Raw genomic sequence first — 12,670 nt, forward strand, 5'->3', positions numbered from 1 at the left:
GGTTTCATATAAGTAATTACGTCCCACTAAGAAAATACAATCATTTCCTTAGTGGGTATCTTTTATCCCAGGAAGATTTAGCATATGTAAAAAGGATGAAGCCCATTGTGTGCCAGTCAAGCCACAGTATTAGTATTTTTCTCTTAAACTTAGGAATAGGTTTTGTTAATTACTGGTACAATCTACGTGTATTTGGCACATCGGGTTCACGCTCTTCATGCTAGATATAAACTGTAATTTCAGTTAACCGATTTTCAGACTCGTGAATTCTTAAGGTGAAAGGCATAAAAAATTTTTACTAATTTTGTGAATAGTGTCAGATGGGTTAAGAGAACTTAAGATTGACCAGTTATAATTTAAGATTTATTGGAATTGTTTGTGTATTTAGGGAAGTGTGCTTGGTTAGACTTTTAATGCACATACAATTTTGGCAATTAATATTTGACTAGCAAATCATCCATTTAATCCAGATTTTTAAATGAAATTATTATCAAAACACAGAAATTCTTTATCTTTTAATGTAGCAAATGATAGACTTTTATATATAAAAACTGCTTTATAAAATTACCTGAACAAGAGCATAGAAGATCTTGAAAATCTGTTTCTGGATGAGGACAGATTGATCAGACTGATCAGAAAGAAGCTGGATAAAACGGTCCTTTAGAACTGGCAGGAAATGCTGCATTGCTGCTACCAGTGGACTCCGTTCCTCTGGTTTCTTGTACCTTTGGGTAGGAATACAAACTAATTCTGTAAGAATTTACTTCATAATTAATTATACGTATGAGATACAAAATTAAACTGCTTGTTTGTTCACACAAATATAAGCAAATACTTCCCAAGCAACTTTAGATTCCTAGAAAGAAAAAGAAAAACCAATAATGGAACCAAATCACAAACAAAAGCAACTTAAGAAAAACCCCAATAATAAAATATCTAAAATTTTCTGAGCATTCATTATGAAGTCAATAATCCCTAAGGCTCCATTAGTATCCTCACTTCAATAGTTTGAGGAAACTGAGGCACAGAGAAGAATCTTTCCCAGCATACTCATCTAGGTATGAACTTATCAGTCAAGATCCAAGGTCTGCCCTCTTAACCACTTCACAACAGTCTCTAACTGTGAATTACTTATACAACTTAGGAGCTACAATGACTTGGCTTTTAAATATTAGCAGCTGATTGATATAAAATTGATTATATATTACCACCCTTATTTATATACCGAAAGCATTAAGGCAGAAGTGGCATCAAGAAAGCAGAAAATAAGCAATTTATAAACAGGAAGTTCTTTTGTAACCTATTTGGCAACAAAACCTGACTTCAACAGGCTACTTATGGTCTTCACTTATCCCATCTGGAGTGGATATTCACATATTTTATAGCAAATATGATAATACGTATCTGACTACTGGGTGCTGGTTCAATTTCAACAGGTGTTTAACATGTATTATGTGAACCTTGTTATCTTTCTAAAATCCAAAAAATCTTGAACTCTGAATCACATTTGCTCCAAGGATGTGGGTAAAGAATTGCTGACCTAAATGAGAATTCCACATACAGATTTCTTAGCATTTTAACAATATTATTTAAAGAGGCCTGTTGATTTACTTTAATTAAACTGTACTTCAATTTAAAAAACACTAGGTCATCTATGCTTCAATGAAAAAAAACTTTAAACACTGAATTAGCAGATTAGAACTATAGGGGGACGCCTCGGTGGCTCAGGTGGTTAAGCGTGTGCCTTTGGCTCAGGTCAGGATCTCCAGGTCCTGGGATGGAGCCTGGGACCCCACTTCCTGCTCAGCAGGGAGTCTGCTTCTCACTCTCTCCCCCATCCCCATCATCATACTCTCTCCCAAATAAATAAATAAAATCTTTAAAAAAAGAAAAAGAACTATAGGAATGACATCCCACCTTCCATCATTAAGCAGTCAAAGGCAGAATAGCTTTACAAAATACAGACTAGTGGTTAAGTCATTACTCTAAAAAACACAATTTATCTTGTTAGATTAAACTGCTTTTTAATTGGTTTTTCCTACCAGATTCATTTTATCTACTGGCAGCCTCCTTGAAGGAAGAAAATATATTTAAGAACTGAGTATCTGAGCACATTTTTAAAAGGTAAAGGTAAGGGGTGCCTGGATGGCTCAGTCGGTTAAGCGTCTGACTCTTGATTTCAGCTTGGGTCATGATCTGACTTCTGAGATCAAGCCCCAAGTCGGGCTCTGCACTCAGCAGGAGTCCGCTTGAGATTCTCTCTCTCTTCCTCTACCCCTCCCCCCGCTCACACACACACACTCTCTCTCTCGGAAATAAATAAATAAAATCTAAAAAAAAAAAAAAAGTAAAGGTAAAAAGGCTAGATTCTTTTTCCCTATCAGATGAAATTAGAACCGAATTACCAAGAATAGAAAACACCAAGACAGATGTTCTAATAATGACTGAGACTATTAAACAATTAGCTGACAGATTATTTTAAACACTGTTTTAATGTGCTGAGAAATTATACCTAGCATACATTTTAAAACATCTGTACAGTTCTTTCAGTCAGTAAAAACAATTAACAATTTATGAAAGGAAGCCATTTGCAGTCTCCAATCTGATAATATAAACTACAGTGATTATAGACGATATTTCCTTTTAATAATAAAGGTAGGAAAAAAAAAAGAATAAAGGTAGTTACCCAACCCAGATGAACACCCACATTAAGAGGGTTTGAGTACCCACTCCATATCATATATTCTTCTTTCCTCCTTCCCTCTCTACATTCAGGAGAGGACTAGAAATAAGGTGGTACCAGCTGCTAATCTATGCTAATTGGTATATGAAAGTAATTATGGTAGGAAACAAATTATTAACCATTAAGACCTGAAAGTTCCTGAAAGCATGAAAATGTGACACTAATAAAAGCGGACTACCACAAGGCTAAATGTGCCAATCTGGTGAGCCATGCTCATAGGAAATCCTAGCCCATCACTTTACTGTTAAAAAAACAAAATTTTTTTCAATGGTATATTAACATCTAAAAGGTTACATCCAAATTCTCCATCATGGCATTCAAAACCCTCTTTAACATGGTCCCAATTTACCAGTCCAAATTTATCCCCCACCTCTAAACAGAAATTATCCATACCATTTAGTGGTCTCCTCACTACCCACTAAAGACAGTATCTCATTTCCACCTCTGTACCTTTCTTTGTTCATACTACTCCGTATGGTGTGACATGCCTTCCTCTTCAAATGCTCCTTCTGTGCTCCTTCAACTGACAAGCATTTCCTGAGGATCTATGCTCCTGAAGACCACCACAACTTCCAATTTCTCCATGAATATTCTTAGAACTGCTTCAGTCCACACAGATCCCTTGTGAACACCTTGTGCTCCACAATCGAACACTGGCTGAAAATGAACTGGAATTCCAATACTGTAGCAGCCTCCTATGTCTCCCATTTAAAAAATCTCTGTCACACTCTCTCCTGCTAAGATTATAGGACAGGAGAGACTTAACCTCCTCAATGACAATAACAGCTTATTATTGTTATTCTCTCTCATTTTAGTCACTCACTTACCAGAACTACAACAACTGGCACTCTGATAGAAGTTGGAGCAACAGCTGGAACATTCCTTAGCAGGAAGATGGGTAGCTGGTGGGAACACAAGAAAACACCAGTACCAATGCTGTAAATGGTATATTTCTCTCCTGCTCAGAAGAAAAGCAGCAGTTCATCAGCTACTTTGAGTTGGGACCCAAAAACGGTATCGGAGGCTAACTACAGGCCCCAGAATTAGAGGGCTCACAATGGCATCCGTGCAGCTGTCAGGACTGGAAATAAAGCCACCATCATGGTGTAAGTGTTCCTCATGCCTTCCTCAAAATTTTCTGTTACCAAACTTTCAAGTGCCTACAAATTTCATTACTTTCACTACACACTTGAGATAATCCCTTCAACGTATGGCTTACCACTCCTGAAATGCTATACCTCAACTTCCAAGGTTAGATCTTTTTTCTCATCCCTAAACCCAGATCTAAAATGATCCCTTGGCCTAAAATCTTTCTTAATGATACTGATTACATACATGAACTATAATTTGCTCAAATATGCAAACACTGAAACAGGTGACTGTGAATCCCTCAAAACACAATGATTAAAAATGATATGAAATTCCGACATATCCTTCTTAAAGAATTACAGGTAGGTTCTCGAAACTTATCAAGACCCCAAATTAAGATAAAAAATTCAGGGGCACTGGGTGGCTCAGTTGGTTAAGCGACTGCCTTTGGCTCAGGTCACGATCCCGGAGTCCTGGGATCCGGCTCAGTGCTTCTCCCTCTGACCCTCTCCCCTCTCATGCTATTTCTCTCTCTCTCTCTCTCTCTCAAATAAATAAATAAAATCTTACTAAAAAAAAAAAAGACAAAAAATTCACAGAAAGCCAGAAGTTAAATAAAGAGCTCTAATGCTCAAAGTACTCTGATACCCTTCACATTTTAAAAAAGCTTATGTTTAGGCCTTTTATCAACACAAATTGAGAAGCCCATATTGAAGAATTAGAGATAACCCAGTTTTTGAATAGGGAAACAGGTAATACGAAAAAAGGGCACAACGAGTTTCTCAGTTGAATCAACAAAAGTGACTGAAGAAATAAAGTAAGAATGCTAATTTTAAAAAGAAAATACTAAATTAAAATCAACATATAATCACTAATTTTTATATACCAAATGTAATTTTAGATGTTCAAACAAAATACCTTATAATTTCCAAACTTTTCCTACTTCTCAAATCTCTGTAGGAATTGAGAGACACTTACTCATAATTTTTCACAAGCTGATAAAGGCAAAGAAGAATTCCTAGCCAACAAGCACTGTTATCAGACTGAAGATAAAAGCCAATTTTGTCCACAATGGCAGTCCAGCGGCTTGGATAATCATGTTTGATGATATGGTGAATGCATGTAGTAAGCTGTACCCTGAAAGTCAAAAATAAACAATAAGGAAGAAGAAATGCTACCTAGATAAAATTCTGCTCATACAAAGAAAATGGCTGCTTAGACAAAAATAAATGTAACTGAGAAAAAACTACCCGTTCCTACTGATTTAAAAGAAACCCAACAAATGTTACAAATGTAGGTGATTTTATTTTTCCTTATTTTTCATCCCTACCATCAACTGATGAGTTTCATTTAAAACCCAGCTATTTTCATTAAAAATTCTGCAAAATCAGGGGCGCCTGGGTGGCTCAGTCAGTTACACATCTGACTCTTGATTGATTTTGGGTCAGGTTGTAATCTCCGGGTTGTGAGATCAAGCCCTACATCAGGCTCACGTTCAGTGCAGAGTCTGCTTGTCCCTCTCTCCCCCTCTGCCTCTCTATCTAAAATAAATACAATCTTTAAAAAAAAATTCTATAAAACCATATAAGAACTTTTAAATATCAAGACCATATAATATAAAGTATATGACAGCATTCTATAGTTTTCTTTACCCCCTCTCATCTGATCACGTTTCATTAATTTTACGTGAAGTTTAGAAGTTTTTAGTTTTTATAAATATAAAAACTACATTAAGAAAATAAAAAATGACAGGTTTTTATGTTCTGAAAAGACCCACTGTGCTGTGCCCTCCCAAACTCCACAAATTATGTACCTGAAACAATAGGTAAGTTTTAAAATATACATATACCTGATGAGCTCAGGAGAGTGGATAATAGCTTCTACAATATTTTCTCGAATACAATGTCGATCTTCTTCTGGAATAGTATAAGGGGATATATCCCCTGGTGCTGTTTCTCGATCAGGCCAATACTGTGTTATCATATTTTTCAAATAGATAACACCTAAAATGTAGATCAATTTGACAAAAGAGTATTTACTGTGAAAGTACTGTGAATCCCCCTTATAAGTGTCCACACCTCCATTTAAAATACTGCACATTCTTTTATTTTCAAAGTTGATAATCAAAACACAGTCTAATTCTTAGCTACAATAATCACCCCTGAAGTTATTATTAAACAGATAGCCTAAGAAACTCTACAAATAAACACACTATACAACAAAACTATTAAGACTTTTTACATCACATTTATACTTTTTATCCTGCTTTCTGTTGGAAAGCTATCTGGATTAATTTTACCATTATCAATTTTCCAAATGAAGCCTCTAAAGACAAAACCACATACACGTACCATACTGCTCTCACAATTAATAACACTACTACAGACTGAATATTTGTAGCCCCCTCAAATTCATATTGAAATCCAAACCCCCCGGTTGTGGTATTAGGGGTGAGGTCTTTCGTAGGCAATTAATGCCTTTATAGGAGAGACCCTGGAGAGGTTCCTCCCCTCCGAACATGTTGGGTTCTAAGAACCAGAACGCGGGTCCTCATCAGACACCAAATCTGCTGCTCCTTGATTTTGGACTTTTCAGCCTCCAGAACTGTGAGGAATATATTTCTATCATTCAGCCTATGATATTCTGTTATAGGAGCCCCAAATGACTAAGACACACAAAGGCTGTTATTTTTATCATAGAAAAATTACAGCATAAAAATTTTTAGTCTACAAATTTAAGTATTTCATTAATATACCATAATCACACCACTTCAAATTCATGTTATTTTATGGGAGAATGTACTGTATTCAAAAATTACAGAATACTATTTTCTGTTAGCTACCACACTGCTATCTTAAACACTGCTATTTAACACAGTATGAACTAGATTGCTAACAATGCTTTTTATCCAGTCCTCTACCTCCCAATGAGAAAGAGAACCCTCAATCAAAAATGTGTATGATGTATAGGAAATGGAAATTATTCAAAATTAATCAATTACTAAATTCTACAAAACACCAGCCCTTCTCTGACTAGTAATTACTCTTACCTGGAGTATTACACCTATTTGAATAAGGATAACTGATATATCTATGATTTTTATATTCTACTTTGCTCTATCTTGGGAATTAAAATAATACTCCACCTTATAGTATTTCAAAAAAGATTGACTACACATTAAAATACCCTTGAACAAAAGTTTTAAGACAAACTACCTCTACAGTGAAGAACACTGACTCAGTATATGTAACATATTTTAGATTAGTACCATTTCCAGAATTTTGATTCTTTAGCTCCAAAACAGAACACATTAAAATTAAGAATTGATACAGCCCTATCTTCGGCATAGAGCCTCTGAGTATTTCTTTCTATCGTAATGCATAAAAGAATGGGCATATATATTTATTTGTATCATTATGATTCGGTATTTTAAGTTGTTTGGTCTACAAAACACTAAGTGAGAACTGCACTGTAAGTATATTGTGATTCATAGCCTATTCCATCCAGGATACTTGGACTCTGCTACAAAGACCGAATGCATCTCTCTAGTCTAGCAGACGAAATCACCATATGCCCTACACTAAACAGTATCATTCAATTATTAAAAGAGTGTAATTATTAAAGTAATGATTAGATTTTAAAATTTTTGACTAATTCCAGTTTAGCTGCTTATGGTTTTGCACATACTAACTATAAAACTTTCTAGTACAATTTAATTTTGCTAATGCACATAATCAAGTCTCAAAATGTTAAGGTTCCTCCTAAATGCCACTTTCAACACCTTAGTAAAAATTTGAGATTTAAAGGCAAAGATCCTTTTATTAGTTTCAGAAGTAGAATCTAGTGGCTCATCAGTTGTAACACCCAATGCTCATTACTTACATCAAGTGCTCTCCTTAATGCCCATCACCCAATTAACCCTTCCCCCCACGCTCCTCCCTCCAGCAACCCTGAGTTTGTTCCTAGAGTTCAGTGTCTCTTATGGTTTGCCTCCCTCTCAATTTTCATCTTATTTTTCCTTCCCTTCCTCAATGTTCATGTCTTGTTTTTTAAATTCCACATATGAAATCATATGGGGTATTTGTCTCTCTGAGGCAAAGATTCTTATCTACAAAATAACCAAAGGGGAAAATGCCAACTTCATTAGTAAAAGAGAAATGACAGTTAAATAATAAAAGCAACTTTTTCCTATTTAATTAGAAATAAAAAAAAGATTTACTGCTGATCAGGGTCCAGTGAAATTACTATATTTTATAGGCCCCAAAAATGTTCCACTATTGTGCTACTTATATACCAATATTTTAAAAAATAATAAACTTACACGCATTCATTTATTTACTGAGTACGTTTGGTATGTCAGGCAATATTTTAGGTACTGTGTACAACTGTTAATGAAACAAATCTAAGATTAAATGCTAACAATTGAGAAATGGTTCACTTCATATGGCACATTATGGTAAATTATTTAGTCACTGAAATAAATTTTAAGACTAACACTATGTAAAGAAAGGGATGAGCTTACTATACATTAAATGAAGCAAAAAAAGTTTTAACAAAATTGATGTAGGGAAAAAGAACAGCAAGAAATAATACCAGAACATAACTGGTTTTTCTAGAATGGTGAAATTATTACTTTATATTTCCTATAACAAAATTAATACACCTGCAAATAAATTAACAGGACACTAAAGATGTGAATTCCATTATTTTGCAGAACAACAGATAGTATCAGAAGTAACCCACCACATTTTCACAGACCATTTGGTACTGAGAATTGCTCAGTATCTTGTTGAAACTGGAACTAAGAAATACAGCAGTCCCCCCCTTATGCACAGTTTCACTTTCTGTGATTGCAGTTACCCGTGGTGATCCACTGTCAGGAAGCAGATCATTTTTTCCTGACATATTATCAGAAGGTCAATAGTAGCCTAGCACCATGTCAAAATGCCTACATCATTTACCTCACCTCATCTCATTACACAGGCATTTGATCTTTACACATCATCATCACAAGGGTGAGTACAGTAAAATAAGATATTTTAAGAGAGAGACCACATTTACATACCTCTTATTACAGTATATTGTTATCATTGTTCTAATTTATTATTAATTATTGTGGCTAAACTCTTACTTGCCTAATTTACAAATTACATTTTATCATAAGCGTGTATGTATAGGAAAAAATGTAATATATATAGCACTGGTACTATGCACAGTTTCAGGCATCCAATGAGGGTCTGGGGTCTTAAAATGTATCAATCATGGATGGGGGGGCTACTGTAGTACTTTTTAATGGCTAAAAACAGTAAACGCACAAGCTGTAAGAAGCAACTGCATAAACAAAGGTGTTTGTATCTTAGGACCATCCACTGGGCAGGGAAACGGAATACACAGAATCTTTTAACAAACCCTATCAATTTCTTTTTTCAGCTTCTCTTTTAACTCAACGAAATACCACATTCCTTTAACTCTGCCACCAATACCAAGGCACTAGCTGTTTGTGGTAAACACATGAGGGCAAACGGATTTTCAGGGAAGAAAATCACTGAAGGGCCACCCCCAACATACCTCTGCTATTCAACTATGAACCTTTTAAATAACTGATTTACATAAACCCAAGAAAATAATTCAGTAACTTGCCTGCCTGTCTCACAGGTAAATCCAGTTGTTCCGACATAGTAATCTGAAGCAGTGTTGAAACAAAATTCAGAGACTTGTGTGCCTACAAACAAAGAAAATAGGTTTTAAATTTCTGCAAATATTCTCAGTACTCTAATCCAGTATTGGACTGGCACAAAAGGCTACCCACCCGCAAGTTGGTCCCAGCCTTATTGCCCATAACTCACAAAAAATGAACTAAAAAAAATATATAATAACCTAACTCCTAAAATATTCTGGATGTTTGCATTTACCTTCATACTGCTCCACTTCCCATTTATCCTAACTGGCTTTCTTAACCTACACCAACAGCTCAAGAACAATATCCTCTTTAATACCTATTTCCCCAATTCAGTAATAATTTCTCCACACAGATGTTCTGAGTGACTAGACAAACTGAATCAGTAAAAATTAATAGCCTGGGGACTGTCTTCCAAGGTGCTAATAAATGTTTTATTTCTGAATATGGCTATTTTAAGAAAGTGTGTTCAGTTTGTGAAAATTAATCAACTGTACCCTTACAATGACTATTCTGTATGCATGTTACATTTAGATAGAAAATTAATAATCAAGTTTTGAACATACAAATGTAGGATATAAACCATATGATGTTAATTTAATAAATACATTTATATGAAATTCCAAGGCAGCATATACGGAAAATAAGGAAATATACCCAAAATGTTAATACAGATCTCTCTCAGGCGATGGCATTATAAAGGAGCTATTCTTCACACATTTTCTTTTTTTCCAGTTTATACTACAGACCCTGGACACTTTCATTAATAGTATAAAAAAGGTAATGATTCCTTAATGAATCCTAGTTTGTCATATTTGCTTCTGGTTTTAAAAAAAGAACTAAACATTCAAGTTATATTCCTTCTTTAATGTTTTCACAGTTGCATTCCCTCTCCCCCAATATAACTACCACCTATGTCATCTCTTCCTTTCAAGTTTTAGTATTTTTTCTGCACATGTTCACATGAACAATAGTAATTTTTATTTTAGTTTCGTCTTTATTCCCCCCCCACAAATATTCCATATATTCTTAGAAACAGAAAAATTTCCCTTTGGATATAAAAAATTGTTTCTATGTCAGAACCTGGAATTGTCACTTCAATAATTGTTTATTTAAATGTTCCTAGTACATGACACCATGCCAGGAGTTGAGAATACAAGTTTGAAACAAAACATTAAGGTTCCATGACCTCATGGAAACTTAAGAGTTTAACGTGAAGGATAGCGAAGATAATCAAACAAGTAATTACAATAAAGTACAGCAGAAAACATAGAAACACTATGGGAGAATCAAAAGGAGAAATCTTCCAACCTAGAAGTAACGCTTATTTAAGACCTGAACGGGAGGAGCGCCTGGGTGGCTCAGTCAGTTAAGCGTCTGCCCTTGGCTCAGATCATGAAACCCAGGGTCCTGCTCTGCGGGAAGCCTGCTTCTCCCTCTCCCACTCCCCCTGCTTGTGTTCCTTCTCTCACTGTCTCTCCCTGTCAAATAAATAAATAAAATCTTAAAAAAAAAAAAAAAAAAAAGACCTGAATGGGAGTAGTTAAGTGGATGAAAGACAGGTATTTGCCCTTTCTGGTACTCTAAACACCATTAATCACTATAACTTTCTTGAAACATCCTTCCAACTATGCAATTCACAGACCACTTTTCTTTCTCAGATTCCTCTGTTTGTTTCTTAAACTATTTAAACTATAACTGCTCAGTCATAGGCCATCTTTTACACTCCCCAGCTGATTTCATCTAACCATGGTCTTTAAATACTATTCATCAGATACATTATTTCCAGAGACCTATTTTTAACATCCCTACCTTCACAGGCTTCTTAAATTTATCATGTTCAAAGCATCTTCTCCCCTAAAAGCTATGTTTCTACTTTCTTGTACCAATTCTCCCCACCTTTTTCATCACTATCCTCAGTTACTTATGTCTAATACCTGAATGACATCTTTAATACTTCCCTTTTTAATCCCAATTCATCGTGTCAGGACCTGTCAATTCTACATCTAAAATACTTACATAATTAATATACCCACTTTCTCGATTCCCACTAACATCAACCTGTCCAAATGACTATCATCTTTATCTTAATGTAAGAAACGCCCCACCATTCTCCATTTAGCAGCCAAAGGTTTTTAAAATTGTAAACCAGGGGCGCCTGGGTGGCTCAGTTGTTAAGCATCTGCCTTTGGCTCAGGTCATGATCCCAGGGTCCTGGGATCGAGCCGCGCATCGGGCTCCCTGCTCGGCGGGAGGCCTGCTTCTCCCTCTCCCACTCCCCCTGCTTGTGTTCCCTCCCTCGCTGTCAAATAAATAAATAAATAAATAAATAAAATCGTAAATAAATAAATAAATAAAACTGTAAACCAATACCTTTAAAAAAAAACTTTTAACAGCTTTTTTAAGATTTTATTTGTCACAGAGAGAGAGAGAACACAAAGCAGGGGGAGTGACAAAGCGGCGGGGGGGGGGGGGGCAACAGGCAGAGAGAGAAGCAGGCTCCCCACTGAGTCCAGGACCCTGGGATCACGACCTGAGCTGAAGGCAGATGGGTAACTGACTGAGCCACCCAGGCATCCCAATAGATTTCTACTCTACTTCCCAAAGGCTATATAAGGGTCTGTATTATCTTGCCCCTACCATTTCATCAGTCTCTTTTTTTTTAAATTTTACTTTATTATGTTAATCATCATACATTACATCAATAGTTTTTGATGTAGTGTTCCATGACTCATTGTTTGTGTATAACACCCAGTGCTCTATTCGATACGTGCCCTCTTTAATACCCATCACCAGGCTAACCATCCCCCACCCCCTCCCCTCTAGAACCCTCAGTTTGTTTCTCAGAGTCCATAGTCTCTTATGGTTCATCTCCCCCTCCGATTTTCCCCCCCTTCATTTTTCCCTTCCTACTATCTTCTTTTTTTAACATATAATGTATTATTTGTTTCAGAGGTACAGGTTTGTGATTCAACAGTCTTGCACAATTCACAGCGCTCACCATAGCACATACCCTCCCCAATGTCTATCACCCAGCCACCCCATCCCTCCCACCCCCCCACGACTCCAGCACCTCAGTTAGTTTCCTGAGATTAAGAATTCCTCATATAAGTGAGATCATATGATACATGTCTTTCTCTGATTGATATATTTCGCTTAGC

The 12,670-nt window shown here is 35.9% G+C and overlaps 1 protein-coding gene across 1 annotated transcript in view; it reads right to left on the minus strand.

The window, feature by feature from the left end:
- IPO7 (importin 7) overlaps positions 1-12,670 on the minus strand; it is a 56,864-nt gene that overhangs the window by 28,737 nt on the left and 15,457 nt on the right. The window contains exons 2-5 of the mRNA XM_028116793.2: positions 9,473-9,554; positions 5,682-5,835; positions 4,811-4,969; positions 569-725 (exon numbers count right to left, since the gene is read on the minus strand). Coding sequence (XP_027972594.1) covers positions 569-725; positions 4,811-4,969; positions 5,682-5,835; positions 9,473-9,554 — 552 coding nt within the window. The remainder of the gene's footprint in view (positions 1-568; positions 726-4,810; positions 4,970-5,681; positions 5,836-9,472; positions 9,555-12,670) is intronic.

The sequence above is a fragment of the Eumetopias jubatus genome, unplaced genomic scaffold (genome assembly GCF_037043125.1).
Source record: "Eumetopias jubatus isolate StellerSeaLion01/CBP00866 unplaced genomic scaffold, mEumJub1_p1.0 scaffold_13, whole genome shotgun sequence".
In the NCBI taxonomy this organism is placed as follows: domain Eukaryota; kingdom Metazoa; phylum Chordata; class Mammalia; order Carnivora; family Otariidae; genus Eumetopias; species Eumetopias jubatus.